This window comes from Megascapheus bottae, chromosome 6 (genome assembly GCF_031878675.1).
Source record: "Megascapheus bottae isolate mThoBot1 chromosome 6, mThoBot2.hap1, whole genome shotgun sequence".
Taxonomy (NCBI): Eukaryota; Metazoa; Chordata; class Mammalia; order Rodentia; family Geomyidae; genus Megascapheus; species Megascapheus bottae.
The window spans coordinates 71,057,302-71,072,618 of NC_143514.1; the positions used below are offsets into that span (position 1 = coordinate 71,057,302).

Genomic DNA, 15,317 nt, shown 5'->3' on the forward strand with positions numbered 1-15,317 from the left:
ATAAATATTTTAAATATCCTCCCTAGGAAAAAAGAAAAAAAAAAGCTGCTGGTGAATTTCTACTCAAGACCCACTGAGGGAGGCTCCCAGGACAGGAAGGGTTGAAGAAGCCACACATTTTCTCCTAATCAGCCTGGCCCTGCACAGCTCTGCCAAGCACAACCTGCCAGAGCAGTTGGCCCCATTTCCACGGTGCCCTGGCCCCCCGTTCACAAGTCAGCTTTCTTTCCAGTGTGTGCTGAGCAGCGGAAGCTCCTCACACTGCCGGGCAGGTGGGGGCTGGCATTTGGAGAGACTGAGCCAGGAAAGGATTAGTAACCAGGCAGCGGGCAGTTCCAAGCTGTGTGCCCAGGAGAATGCGCAGTGGGGCCTGCCATTCCCTGCTGGAGCAAGGAGGGACCGTTCCAGCATGGGGATGCGAGTGAGTTAGGCAATTGTGATATTTGAATGATAACCTGAAGAGGAGACAGAGGGTCTGGGTAGCACCCATACTTTAGGAGTAGGCATGTGAGGGGCTGAGGCATGCTGGGTAGCAGACGCCAGCCTCGCGGCTTAGGACAGGAAGCCATCTGACGGAAATGCCAATTGCCAGCCCCTTATGGAGCCTGGGAGCAGGGGGTGGGGAGGAGAGACCGTTAATCTAAAGAGCATCAGGACAGCCCCTGCCAGAAGGTGACCTTGTATGTGGGGACAGCTGCCACTCACGCTGGGGATCTTTGTGGGCATAAAGCGATGGCCGGTGGGCCACTGCCGGGCAATTTTGTGGGAAACTTGCCAGTACTTTCTCTGTGGCTCACTCTGCGGTCCCCCTAGCAGCCCCCTCTCCTTCCCTTCCAGGAACAGGTGAAGGTCAGACAGTAGGCTGGCCTGTGCTGGATGTGCTCTGACTTCGGGGCCTTTTGTTGGTGTCCTACGGCCTCCATCTTTCTCACTGGGCAGGACCCTCAAAGACGCTGTGTGAATAAAGAACAATTCTTAGAGAAACACCTCCCAGCTCCCTGTCTTCCGCCAGACTTGCTACATAAAGAATTCAGATCTTAGTGGGCCAGGAACCCCAGCTGCATGGAGGGACTCAGCCCTGGCCTGGTAACTGTACCTGTGGCTGCCCCCCCATGATTACAGTACACGCTGTCCCAGCTCACCTGATACCCTGAATTCCCAAGAACACCCTGTCCACTCCTTCCTCCTGATGTACCTGTCGTGGCTCGATCTGGCTCCCAAGGTGCTGGGTGCCAAGTTCAGAGCCACTTCGAATGCATTTTCCTTGTCTCCTGTGCTTTTGCCAAGCCAGAGCTACAAAAGGCCACATGGTGGCTTTTATGTCCTCTGCATGTTTGCTTAGCCCCAGGCCTCCTGGAAGCATGAGGAGCATGGGTCCCCTTGGAAGAACATTAGTAGTCACTTGGCACTCCTCTTGTAAAGTTTACAGAGAACAGGGGTCATTTGGAACTAGAGTATTGATTTCCACTTGATTCTCTAGCCGACCACTCCACTTAGGTGTTTGCTCACAGAATAGTCTCTGGCCAGACCCCTTGGGGGACAGGCTCCCTGTGGTCAAGACTTTCAGGCCTGGGCAAAGGCCTGGGGGTGGGAAGGAAGGAGGAGAGAGTCACGAGCCTTCTCCCTGGGCCTTCCAGCATCTCCCAGGGCACCTCCTGGAGGGCTGGGGTATCACAGTGAATGATTGGAGTCCTGGGACCCTGGGCAGCCCAGCTCAGGCTCACAATGGCGAGACTGGGTTTGGGCATGGGAGGGTGCTCAGGAGCCTTGAATGGGCCTGTCTGCCTGGCAAGTACTGGGAGAGGAGGGCAGAGGACAAGAACTTGCAGCCAGAGTCACCCCTGCCTCCATCCCTTCACAACTAATCCTAGGTGGATTACTCTTCCTCCAAACCCACTGAATGGACCACAGGATCCCGTGGCAGTGGCAGTGGCTTTGGTGGGGCCCAGTGGGTGGGAGGATGGAAGGGTGTCAATGAAAACCGTATAAAACCCCCAGAAATGTGCATATAAAATCTTGCCCTTGGTGTATTGCCTAAGTCAGTAAGCAGAAAGCACCTTCTTCCTGGAGAAGGATCAAGTCCTCGAAGGTAGGAAATGTCAAAGTGTCATTTCATTGTTATTTTTTTTTTTTAAAAATCCCCAACAAACCCCCCAGAACAAAACCACCCCTCACCAAAATACGCTCCCCTCCCCCCAAGTCCACAAATCGCTGTAAACAAACCCAGACGCAAGATGAGCGTTTTCAGTGGCAGTCGAAGCCAATGACCATCGCTGCAGCATCGTTCTCGAGGTGGGGCCGGGGGGAGCAGGTCCCCTGGGGTGGGGCAGGGTCCTGGGGAGCTGGCTGTAACTCTGGGCAGCCGAAGCCACCCTCAGGAAAGCGTGCTGGGTACTCCCAGACCCGAGAGGACATGAGCTCCTTTCTCAGCCCCGTGAACTGACAGAAACGATCTCTCGTATTGGAGCTTCTAAAATATTCTCCGAAGACAGAAGATCTGCACGTGCCCAGTGGCAGCTGGGATGGATTTTCCCAGAGTGGTTCGGGGGCAGCTTGCCTGTCCGCTTGCCCCTTCCTTCCGCCTGGTGCAGCTGATGAGTGTGACTCCAGTTGGAGCACAAGGACAGGAGAGAACAGCCCCTCTCTTCTCTTCACATTTGTTTTCCTAGAAGTGGTTCTTGGCTCTGGCCAGGCCCCCTTCTCAGAGGGAATCAGAGGGAAACAGCTTTTGGTCTCCCGGTGGACAAATTGCAGGGATCTCCTAAGCCCTTATTTTCCCCCCACCCTTAAGAACCGTCATCACCTTCCTTATGAGAATCCTCTTAAAAAATATTCCTCCTATTTCCCGCCCCCTCCCTGCTCTACTTTCTTTTCCCCGTTCCCTTTTTATTCCATCATTAAATGGCACGCGTTCTTGATGATGTCTCGTTGCTGGAGTTCTGCTTGGTTCTTCCTGCTGCCCGAGGCCTCCTGGCAGGTGGCAGAGCCTGCTGTGGACCGAGCACCAGGGGGGCCGGGCCAGCATGAGGGGGTGGGGTCAGGGGTGCGGCCCGGAGGAAGAGGCGAGCCGAGGCAGGCGAACGTCAAACCTCTACAGACTGGATCTGGTTCATCTGTGCCCGCATCACCTGGATACTGTTCAGGATTTTTTTCTGGTGGCCAGCCAGGGTGACCCCAACCCGGAGAATGTCCCTTTGGGAGAGAAACACGTATGTTGGGAAATGTGATGGGGGCTCCAGGAGGCTTTGGGCTGGGTGGGAGCTAGCTGCCTGGGTTTCCTTGTTCAAGCTGAGAACAAGGGGAGAGGAAACTGAGGCTGAGGGGATGGGAGGCAGGTCTGGATACAGATCTGTATGTTACCCCAAAGCTTCCATCCTAGCCCTTTCTCTCTACATCCCTGTGGGCACTGGGTCCACTTCTCCCTCTCCAGAGTCCTCGTGGGGCTGGGGTGGAGGTGGGGGGTGTCCCAGTGGCGGGAAGAAGATGCAGCTGGACACTTACTCCATCAGCATCTGAGACACCACGTCAAAGGAGGTGAAGCCGGCGTTGGCGAAGCTCTCCTTGTACTGCCCCATCTTGATGGCCTCCAGCCACTCGTCCACCGTGTTAAAGCTGGTGTAGTCGGGGATCGTGCGGTCCAGAAGTGGCAGGTTGATGCTGGGGTTGGGGGAGGTGACAAGGATGGTCAGGCCCTGCACTTGCAGGGAGCAGAGAGGTAGGACTTGTGTGTGTGTGTGTGTGTGTGTGTGTGTGTGTGTGTGTGTGTGTATTTCTGTGTGAGTGTGAACTTGAGTTTGAACCTATGAAGTGTGCATGTGTGTACCGAGTGTGAGAGAGTGAATGAATATGTGTTTGGGATTCAAAGCTGACCTGGAAAGTCAGGGACCATAGGAGGGAGGCAGGGACACCGCTCTGTGCTTCCTGTTTGCAGGAGGCTGGACTGGGTAGGACTAATGGAACTGACCTCATGGCTTCTCCAACCTTTCCGGGCTTGCTGTGTGTGCCAGGAGGCTCAGCCAGTGAACCACACACCCTCCAGATCCAGGCAGAGTTTGCAGCTACTGGGAGCTGCATTCTGGCTGGCAAGAATACAGTGATTGTCAGGAGGAGAAAAGCTCAGAGTGGCCAACACAGGTCACGGTGAGGGGTGACAGGTAAAGGCAAGCAACACCTCGTGGTGACAAGACACTGGTGAGTGAAAGATTTTGGTCCAGGAGCCTCTTAACATGGCCAGTCCTAGATCCTGAGAATGCCTGCTCAGATACCCCTTGGCTATACTGTGGGGTTGTGGGAAGCCCTCCCACAAGTGTATGCAGGGCCAGCAGCTGGGAGGTGTGGGGCGGTTGCCTCAGAAAGGCAATGGTGAGTAAGCCTGGCCAAGGGAAGATGTCTTAGGAAAAGGGAAGCCCCAGGGCTCTCGAACCAATACTCTAGGGCTGAGCTAGTCTCTCGCACAGACACTAACTAACCCAGACACTTGTGTGTGTGTGTGTGTGTGTGTGGATATATTTAGGTGTGAGTGCCTGGGAATCAGCATATGTGCAGGAGCTCATATGTGTGGATGTGTCCACATTGGAGGATACAGATGGCGTTTAGGAAAGAAACAGGGGTGGCTACATCTGTCCATCAACAAAAATTCTGGAGCCTTTGCTAAAGTTTCTTAAATGCCATTCTCTCTGATCCTGTTTTAAGAGGGACTTCCTCTACAGCTGCCGACTTTGTGTCCTTCTCCTCTGGCCTGTCTGTGCACCCTTGCATCCCTGTAGATACTAGCCAACACACCACTGCTCTTCTCTCACCCCTACCACCAAGCAGCAGTGAGAAGAACAATCAGCCTAAAGCAGGGAGTGGGTGTGATTGGGGTGAGAGCACTCAGTAGGGAAGATCAAGGGGTACAGCCAAGAAAGGGTAGGAGCCAGGGCAGTTTGCTCCAAGAAAGGGCAAAGCCTCCAGATGAGGGGTGTGGTGAGAGTGAGGGTGGGCTGGGAAGGGGGGAGCAGAGCAGCCATACCCAGAGGAGAGAGGCGCCATGGCTTTGAGGCTGTTGGGGTTTCGGATCATCTTGTCTAGTGTGTTGACAATCTGGCCAAACTTGGGCCGGTGGTTGCGGTCCTTCTGCCAGCAGTCTAGCATGAGCTGGTGTAGGGCGCTGGGACAGTCCATGGGTGGAGGTAGCCTGTAGTCCTGCTCGATGGCATTGATCACCTGGGGACAACACAGGAGCAGAGTGGTGTTGCACCTCCCAGGCCCCTGTGGTCCTACTGCTCCACCCTCTTCCCAGCCTCTACCAGGCTGACCCTCCCGTGCCCAGCTCACCAGTTCCTCCCTCTCTCCTTTCTGTAAGTCCTCTCCTTGCTCTGACAGTCCCAGATCACCTTTCTCCGCCCTGTGCTTGACCCTACCGTGGCTATATTCTTGATTTACAGCTCCAGGGAAGAGACACCCACGCTGTGCAGGCCCCGCAACACAACCTGGAGAGCCTGGCTGGTGCCTCCTACCCACAGTCTGTACCTTCTGTCAGGAAAAAGAGAGAGATCTTCTACAAGAGACCTCATGTCACCCTCCCTCTTCAAGAAGCTTGTGATGAGGTGGATGCTAGAGGCTCATGCCTGCAATCTTAGCTACTCAGGAACTCAGGATCCATGTTTGAAGCTGGGCCCATGAAGGAAAGTCTACGAGACTCTTATCTCCAATTAACCAGCAAAAAGCAGAAGTGGAGCTGTGGCAGAGTGCCAGCCTTGGGCAAAAAAAACTAAGCAGGAATGGGAGGTTCCTGAGGTCAAGGCCCTGTATCCCCACGTACACAAAAGAAGCTTCCTTAAGCCCTTTCATTTTGTGAATGAAAATCCCTTGGGTTACTTTCAAGCCCCTTATCATGAATGCTAACATGCTCTGGATCCTGACTATCCCCTCGTGGTCTCCAGCACATGGTCCACTGGGAAGTAGTAGGCCCTTAGGAGGCGGGGCCTAGTGGAAGGAAGGGAGGCCATTGGAGGTGGGTCCTCTGAAGTGAGAGGCAGTGATGTCACTGGGGGTGTGGCCTGGAAGGAATCCCACACCTTCCTCTTCCTCTCAGCTCCACAGCTGCTATGAAGCAAGCAGCTTCCTATATTGCAGGCTCTTCCATCCCACAGTCTCACCAGGAGGTGCTACTGTTTTGCCCCTGGCCCCTAAACCAACCATGAACTGAAACATCTAAACCTATGTGTCAGAATAAACCTTCTCCTTTTTAAAGTTGATTATCTCTGGTATTTTGTTATAAAAACGAAGCCAGGGGCTGGGAGTTTGGCCTAGTGGTAGAGTGCTTGCCTAGCATGCACGAAGACCCGGGTTCGATTCCTCGGTACCACATACATAGAAAAAAAGCCGGAAATGGTGCTGAAGCTCAAGTGGTAGAACTCTAGCCTTGACAGTGCTCAGGCCCTGAGCTCAAGCCCAGGACTGGCAAAACAAAAACAAAAATAAAACAAAAAAAAAAAAAACGAAGCCAGAGCTTCACCAACCTTTCTGACTATCTTTTTTCTCCACAGCTCTCCAACTTACCCTCTCATTCTCCTAGCTTTGGGCCTTTGCACAGCCTGGTTTTTTTTGTTGTTGTTTGTTTGTTTGATTATTTGTTTTTTTCTTTCGTATCTGGATGTCCCACATTCTCCAAGTCCTACTGCTTGGTGTCTGACCTGTGGGGACATCCTTTCTGATCTGGCCTCTACTGCACTCGCACTGATGCCTGCAGGACTTGACACTTGACTCTTCCAAGGAAGGCCTGTTAGTAAACATTCTTGCATCTGGCTCCATGAATAATTGTCTTGTCCCCCCCACCTAAAGGGCAGACATGGTCTCATTCACTCAGGGCCAGCGATGAGGGACACAGATCCCAAAGGTTTGCTGACTGGTGAATGGGCAGCCTTCCCTACTCTTACCCTCTGTAACACGCAGGTGGGAGTGGCCCTGGTAGCCAGGCCCTCAATACCTAGGGAGCCTTAATACCTGGGAGGTGATTGACACAAGGCTCCGAGTTCTGGATCTTCCCCTCCCTCATCCCGGCGGTCCTCAGAGACTTACATCCTGGTTGGTCATGTCCCAGTAGGGCCGCTCTCCATAAGACATCACCTCCCACATGACGATACCATAGCTCCACACATCACTGGCTGAGGTGAACTTCCGGTACTGGATGGCTTCCGGAGCTGTCCAACGAATGGGGATCTTCCCACCCTGTGGGGGCAGAGTTGGAGCTCACAGTTAACCTGTCTGAGTCTCCTTTCAGCACTCCCTGCCATGTGCCTTCCCCCAGCGTGCTACTTCAGACCACACGCTGTTCCCTCTGCATGAAAGGCCTTTCCCATCTCATCCTAAGTCCCTTAGAAAGCCTTTCCCTCCCAGGGAATCGTATCCCTATGTGGAGAAGGCACTCCCTGCCCGCCACTATGCACAGGGTCTCCCATCTCCCTGCGGGCTCTGATCTTTCAGTACTAAACTGGTCTCCTCTGAGCTCTTTGCAGGGAGAAGAGGCAGGGCTAGATATTCCTCTTTTTCTCTAAAGCTGCTCATTCCTGAGTGCCATTGGGAGCCAGTCCTGAGCTGTGGCATTCAAGGCCTCCAGGACCCTTTGTCCTCTCCTGCATTGTCTCCCACTACCTTTCCCCTTCAAATGACCTTGACCTTGGATGAGAACATACCATGCAAGGAACTTTCATGGCTCCTCAGCTCTCAGCTTAGACATCACCACCCCCTCCCCGTTCCCCCGTCCCTTAGCCAGCCCTCCTCTGCCTCCCAGGGCTGGTGTCCAGACACCATCACCCTTCAGTGTGTATCACTCTGCACATCTGGATGGCTCACCAGCCTGTGAAGGTCAAGAGGGTATATAGTTCACATCTGTCCCTGTCTCCGAGCCTAGGTTCACATCTGTGTGAATGCCCTGCAGGGTGGCAAGGGAGCTGGCCATTCCTGCCCTCTCCTGTGGTGCGTGGTTTCCGGAACTCCCACCTCCGTCTTACCAGGGCACTGGTGTAGGTGGGGTCAGAGGTGTCATCCTCCAGGAAGCGTGAGAGGCCGAAGTCCGACACCTTGCACACCAGGTTGCTGTTGACCAGGATGTTGCGTGCGGCCAGGTCACGGTGCACGTAATTCATGTCGGCCAGGTACTTCATGCCCGCAGCGATGCCCCGCAGCATGCCCACCAGCTGGATGACTGTGAACTGCCCATCATTTTGCTTGGAGAGAAGTAGTAAAAGCAGAGTAAATGGGAGAACAGGCATCAGAGCTCTGGATAGCTGATAAAGGCAGGTCTCTGGCATCTTGCAGGAGTTGCCCAGGGGTGGAGAAAGGAGATGGGGTGGGGTGGCTCACAGAAGCCAAGAAACACCAGCTTCAGTGATGGTCAGAGCTTGAAGTAGACATTGGGTCTGACTCCTGTGCTGTCTCTTCCTGGCTATGCAACCTTGGACCCATGATCTAACTTCTCTGAGTCTGTGTCCTCATCGGCATGCTAGGTATGGCTGTTCTACATGGAAGAAGATATGTGGAAGGTATGCCACATACTTCATAAATAATCGGCCGAATGGAAGTTCATCCTATCGCTGCTTTTCTGTCTTACTGTCTGACCCTGAGCTCCAGGGAGGCCTTGAAACTTCCTTCTGTTGGCCTTCTGCTGGATTTTCCTCCATTGTAGGCAGGTTTGGAGAACTCCAAAATCTGGTGAAAAGTCTGGCTTGAGGCATCAAGACACCCAGCTCCAGCTCTCACCATGACTTGTTGGCTGATCCTAGGCAACAGCTCCCCATCTCTGAGCTCAGCTTCTGCGCTCAGGGCCTGGGTGCTGTCCTTGAGCTTCCTTGTGCTACCACTTGAGCCACAGAGCCACTTCTGGCTTTCCTTTTTTATTTTTTTTTTCCTGAGTAGCTTATTGAAGGCAAGAACCTCTTGGACATTCCTACTCAGGTTGGCTTCGAACCACGATCCTCAGATTTCAGACATCCTGTATAGCCAGGATTACAGGCATGAGCTACCAGCATCCATCTCAGTTTCTCCTGTGGTTAATGAAATAATACCTGCTTGGTAGCCTGGATGGAAACAGGTCTCAGATTTCCATGGGGAGCCACATTGAGAGGGATTTTGAAGTGTTTGGTTTTTTTTCTTTTTCAGTCCTGGGCTTGAGCTCAGGGCCTGAGCTCTGTTCTTGGACTTTCTCAAGGCTACAGCTCTACCACTGGAGCCTCAGCACTACTTCAGGCTTTTTTCTATGTATGTGGTACTGAAGAATCGAACCCGGGTTTTTGTGCATGCTAGGCAAGCACTCTACCACTAGGCCAAACTCCCAGCACCCCGCCCTCCCTTTTTAACATTAGGAGGAGAGCAGAGATTGATTAGCTTGATTGGCAGTGCCTGCCAGCCCTACAAGCTGTTCCTGACCTAGGGCTTTTCTAAAACCCCTCTGGGTTCTGACGTTAAGAAGTCATGACTTTTGGAAGTTATTCCCAGTGTTTCTTTTCCTGCCCTGCTCCAGCTGGCATTCTTGGCTGTCCCTTACCCGGAGGAAGGAGTCCAGTGAGCCGTTCTCCATGAACTCGGTGACAATCATTACAGGTGTGCTCTTGGTGACCACGCCTTCCAGGTGGATGACATTGGGGTGGTCAAACTGCCCCATGATGGATGCCTCGCTCAGGAAGTCTCGGCGCTGTTTCTCCGTGTAGCCTGACTTGAGTGTCTTGATGGCCACAAAGATCTCCCTCTTGCCTGGGAGCTTCAGGTGACCGCTGCAGACCTCGCCAAACTCTCCTGAGACAGACACACCGGGAGAGGAAGCATGTCACCTGCCAGGCAGAAGTGCTGGCTCTCTGTTTCCAGCCCACGGCCAATGCTTCATCCCAGACAGAAGCTCTTGGAGAAAGGTAGGTACCCTGCTCCCCTGTGGCAGTAAAGAGCAGGTCCCTGGGGTTGTCCCATGGCATCTGGCTGGGCATGGAGTGAGGACACAGGGAGATCTGGGGACAGGGAGTTACGCAAGAGCCCTGGGAATCGGGTTCTAGACCTAGCTCAATCTCTGACTTACTGTGTAAGTCCTAATGTTGCCCCATGTCTCAGTTACCCCACTGTCTTTCGAGCCTTCAGGTCTTGGAGGACCCTCTGTGGGCCTTGTGCCCCATGCTACCCTCTGCCCTGGGAGCACATGGCGGTGGCCTTCCTGTCCGATGGCCAAGGCTGTGGTGCTCCTGAGGGTACAGCTACTGACCTGCTCCGATCACCTGCTCGATTTTGACACAAGAGATGTCGATTTCCTTGGCAAACTCCCTCACCGCCTCGTTGGGGTCTTCGTAGGTAAAGGGGTCGATGTAGATCTTCATGCCTGGGGTCACTGGGGAATAAGATCAAGCTGGGTCACTTGGACTGGCTCTAGATAGGCATGAATAGAAAATCAGGAACCAGTCCCGGTGTGTGTGTGTGTGTGGGGGGGGGGGTAATCCTCTCGTGGACACTGTAAGAACAAGCCTGAAGGTCACATGATCTCTCTGGGTCTCACTGAGCAGGAAAGCAGGGGAAGAGACAGGCCAGTGGAGGTGGCAAATAGGTTTCAGTGCTGCTCTCAACTCTCCTTGATTTCTGGAGACAGGATTGACTAGCAATGCCTGTTAGGGGTGTGGGCCTAGAATAAAAGGCTAGACAGCTTTGCTGCCTGCCCTGTGATGATTCAGAGGTTCAAAGCAAAGGAGATCAAGGATGGAGAGAGGAGGGAGAGAGAAAGAGAGAGAGAGAGAGAGAAAAGAAACTGGAACTAAATATAGGAAGCATAAGCCTTAGATTGCGTTGTTCTTGGGGTTCTGAGTGGACATCTCCTCCCCATCTCTCCAGGCCTAGCTGATGCTTTCTCTCCCCTCAAAACCCTTCTCAGAGACTCAGACCTCCTCCCAGGAAGCCTCCGGAATCTGGGGCACCACCTCCCTCACTAGACTCTGAGTACCAAGTTCTGAGTACCCCAGACCTTCGACTTCAGATCCCCTACCAGGTGTCTTAAAGCTTTCTCAGCCCCCGACGCCCTGCTTTTCTGCATGGCTGGTCCTGGGGCATGCTAACTTCACTCCTGAGTGGATATAGATTTTTTTTTTTTTTAGTGCAAAGAAAAGAAGGTAACCATGACATTAGAGACCCAAGCTGACCCAGTCAGCAAAGTGCTTTGGGAAGGGAGGGACGATCCATCCCACATTCTCCCTCTTAGATATCTGGTCTTTTGTCTTGCCAGACCTTCTGGTCCTCTCCCAGCCCAGGTCTTCCTCTGTCCCCTTGTTCTCCCCACCCCTACTGGCCCCCTCCTCCCCTAGCCAGCTCCCTGCTCTGGGAGCCATGTCTTTAGAGACAGCAGCTCTAGCACTGGGTTGCTAGAAAGCCTGGGTCCCTGGAAGCCTGGCCTGGGTGGTGAATGGAGGCTCCATTTTGTCAGCTGTGCGTGACCTAACTCTGCCTCAGTTTCAGACATTAATTGTAGTCAGGAGTTGAAACCTGTAATTCAGGGGCTGGTAAACTGGCCCACTATCTACTTTGCAAATAAAGTTTTATCAGTACATAGATATGCTCACTGCTTTGCCTGTGGCTGCTTTTATAGCACAGAGGCCTAAAGTCTTTGTTATTTGGCCCCTGGCAAACAAGTTGACCAAGTACTGCTCTAACCCGTCAGTCATGTTTGCCATTCTGTGTGTGGGTATTTGACTCAGTGGGTCAGGGTTGTTAATTTGGGAGCTGTTGGCAGCTTCTGGAGGGGCTTTGGGAAGACTACTGACTCCCAGAAATCAAATGCCATTCATAGATATCACTGCCTTTGTGATTAGCAAAGTAATACATATTTCTTTTTCATTTTTTTGCCAGTCCTATGGCTTGAACTCAGAGCCTAGGTACTGTCCTCGGGCTTCCTCAAGGCTAGAGCTCTACCACTTGAGCTGCAGCACCACTTCCAGCTTTTTCTATGTATGTGGTACCGTGGAATTGAGCCCAGGTCTTCATGCATGCTAGGCAAGCACTCTACCACTAGGCCAAACTTCTGGCCCTGTAATATGTACTTTTTATAATCCTCTCCCCATGATAGAAATAAATATTTAACTCTGTTTCTGGACAGCGATCTCTGGATCCTTTTCTCTGTTAGCATTTTATCCACATAACATGGATAGGTTCGTGTTTTTCTACTCAGAGGCTCCAAAGCTTGGGAGAGTCTCACAGGAGCCTGAGACCCCCATAGAGGATTGGGGATCAGGGATGGGGCTGAGTGGCTGGGAGGAGGGGTGGCATAGGCCCCTTCCTCTCTTCCCCTGGCTCAGTGTTTAGGCTCTGCGCACAATAGAAGCTCAGTGTCTGGAGAGCCCAGAAAACCCAGATGACAGAGACAGAAGAAGAAAAACAGCAGCTGTCACTTTCTGAGTCCTTTGTCTGTGCCCGACTCTGTGCCAGGCCCTTTAGAGCATTATCTCATCTCATCTTCCCAACAAATCTTGGAGGAAAGGATAATTATTCCTACTTCACACACACAAGGAAACTGCCCGTCAGAGAGGCCCAAGTCATCAGATCCATGTCATACAGCGAATAAATGACCCAGCGAGGGTCTGTACTTTCAGGTCTGTCAGATTTGAGCCCAGGGCTCAAGTTCTCTTAATCACTGTGTTCACTGCTACCTGAGTCCGATCTGAGTTCCTTGGTGGTGGTGGAGGAGGATGAGGAGGAGAAGGAGGAAGAAGAAAATTCCTCCTAGCTACAACTCCTTAGAGCTAGGGAGCAGTTCCCTGTGCTGTGCTTCCTCAGCCTTGATGTATAGTCCACTGGCCCCAATCCCTTAGTTTTCAGGCTCCCTTCCATCAGAACTGACTGAGGGAGGCCCTTTCAGGATAGGTCAGCGAGGGACAGGGACAGGGGTGGGGCCCCTTGAGAACTAAGAAGAAGCCCAGCCAGAGCTCAAAGCTTCCTTGGGCACCTGTCTAGCTGGTAGTTTGGTGCCATCCCAAAGCCCTGGCCAGAGTCATGGGTCAGGAGCGCTCTATCACTTTTGAGACAAAGGCAGTGCCTCCCCTGGCACTCCAAGCTCTCAGAATTGGGCCTGCAAATCGCTGTGCTCTGCCTGGGGCTGTGAAAGGCCAACATAGTGATTTCATTTGGTACAGCCCTAAATGATTCCCACTTTTCAGATGAGGAAACTATGGCACAAAAAAGATGGGACGGGCTGAGAATTTGGCCTAGTATTAGGGTGCTTGCCTAGCATGCACAAAGACCTGGGTTCGATTCCTCAGTACCACATACCTAATAGAAAAAAGCCAGAAGTGGTGCTATGGCTCAAGTGGTAGAGCTCTAGCCTTGAGAAAACCCAACAACCCAACGACAGTGCTTGGGCCCTGAGCCCAAGCCCAGCACAGTCAAAAAAAAGGGGGGGGGGATGATCTGCACAAGGTCCCATGGGCATGGCTAACCAAATGGGTCCCTAGGCTGCCCCTGCCCTCTCCCCTCTCCAGAACTTAGGGCCCAGGCACGGAAGCCTTAGTTTTTTTTCTTTTCTCCCCTCAAGGCTAGCACTCTACACAGCTTCACTTCCAACTTTTTGCTGGTTAACTGGAGCTAAAGAGCCTCAGATTTTCCTGCCTGAGCTGGCTTTGAACTGTGATCCTCAGATCTCAGCCTCCTGAGTAGCTAGGCTTACAGGGGTGAGCCACTGCAGTCCATGCTGGGCATTGCAAATGAAGCTCCTTCCTGGAGGCCATGATGGGAGCCTGGCTGTGGAACCCCTGCAGGCAGCGTGCTATTGCGTTCATTAAATCCTCACTACCTGTGGAAGACCTGCCCTTCATTCCTGTGTCCTACAGAAAGATGGGCGACTCGGAGAGGTCTGTCACCTTCCCCAAGGTCAGCCAGTGGGCCTGTGGCGGAGCAAGGATGAGAAGCGAGACCAGACCTTCTGGCTCCACGGCTGGGTTGTAAGTCCTGGTCGCCCTTTGCGAATGCAAAGGAAGGGAAACCGTAGCCTGTGTGGTGATTCTGCCCAGTGACACTCGTGCTTGGGTCTCTGTGTCCTCTGCCCTGGTTGCACAGGGTTGCTGGGTGGCTCTGGGATCACTGGGAGGCAGAGATTTGGAGGGAACAAAGCTCTACCCAGCTGGGGTATGACTGCACAGGACTCAGGCTTAAACTGTATTGATCTCTGAACAAATCCTGGGGTCTATTTTAAGCCTCACCTGTTTCCTTGTTATTGACTCACGCTCTAAATAACCTCACTTCCAAATGGCTCCAGGTGGTGGAGCATACAAGCCTGTTCATTCTGGCTCAGTGGGACACAGACGGGGCACAGGTGGTTGAGAGCGCATGCTCAGGACCAGAACTGCAGGGTTCAGACTCCCGCTTCTTCCCCACATCTTTGTTCATTGGCCCATGTGTCCAACTCTCAGGCTCCAAGGGAGACATTACACAGAGCAGACAATTGCACAGCATGCTAAGCTCAGCATTGCTGGGTGCAGTGGCTCACAGCTGTAATCTTAGCAACTGTGAGGAGACTGGGACTGGGAGGATCTTGGTTTGAGGCCAGCTTTGTCAGAAAAATTCAGGAGACCTCCCCCCAATCAAGAGTGCACAGTGATATGCACCTGTTATTCTACTACCACAGAAAGCTTAAAATAGGTGGATTGCAGCTAAGGCCCAGGCCTAGGTAGGAAGGAAGATCCTATCCCAAAATAAACAGGGCAAAAAGGGCAAGTAGAGCTCTTGCCTCACAAATAAGAATTCAAGCTTCAGTATTGGGGGGATGGGGAGAGGAATTTCGACATCTGAAATGCTCAACACATCTGGATTTGTGACTTATGACTTAGGGGCAGGGGTGTCATTTGTGACTTGTTTCACATAAAAGAATTTTACTTCTGTGCAGTTACTAGGTCTTTCTTGTGATTCCTGTTGTCTCTTCCCCTGCCCACTCTCCCCCCCCAAGCCCCCAAAATGGCTTTAACATTGAGGAAGTCTTTTTCTATGTCCTTATTTTTCTATAGCAGTTCTATTTTCCCCAGGATCTTCTGGATATTTGAATGGCCTGATTGTTTTCCATGCATGACCATTTCTAAACCCAGGGACTTCTACTTCAAATGGTCCGAGCCAGCCTCTTTATTTCTAGGACTCTGGGATTTTGGTTTTCATGGCACCCCTCACCTCATGATCTTGTGATAAAAACAGTCTGAATCCAGCCATTCCTTCCACCTCAGCTGCTTCACTGCTCTCCCTCTGTGTGTGTGTGTGTGTGTGTGTGTGTGTGTCTGTCTGTCTGTCTGTCTGTCTGTCTATCTGTCTGTCTTCCTGGGGCTTGAATTCAGGGC

The 15,317-nt window shown here is 52.4% G+C and overlaps 1 protein-coding gene across 2 annotated transcripts in view; it reads right to left on the minus strand.

Annotated features, from left to right (window-relative positions):
* Window positions 1–234: 234 nt before the first annotated feature.
* Window positions 235–15,317, minus strand: part of Ephb2 (EPH receptor B2) — a 96,297-nt gene continuing 81,214 nt past the window's right edge. For both annotated transcript variants that reach the window (XM_090335599.1, XM_090335598.1), the window contains exons 9-15: window positions 10,229–10,351; window positions 9,527–9,774; window positions 7,995–8,210; window positions 7,063–7,212; window positions 5,012–5,205; window positions 3,502–3,657; window positions 235–3,192 (exon numbers count right to left, since the gene is read on the minus strand). In XM_090335599.1, coding sequence (XP_090191725.1) covers window positions 3,084–3,192; window positions 3,502–3,657; window positions 5,012–5,205; window positions 7,063–7,212; window positions 7,995–8,210; window positions 9,527–9,774; window positions 10,229–10,351 — 1,196 coding nt within the window. In that variant the 3' untranslated portion in view covers window positions 235–3,083. The remainder of the gene's footprint in view (window positions 3,193–3,501; window positions 3,658–5,011; window positions 5,206–7,062; window positions 7,213–7,994; window positions 8,211–9,526; window positions 9,775–10,228; window positions 10,352–15,317) is intronic.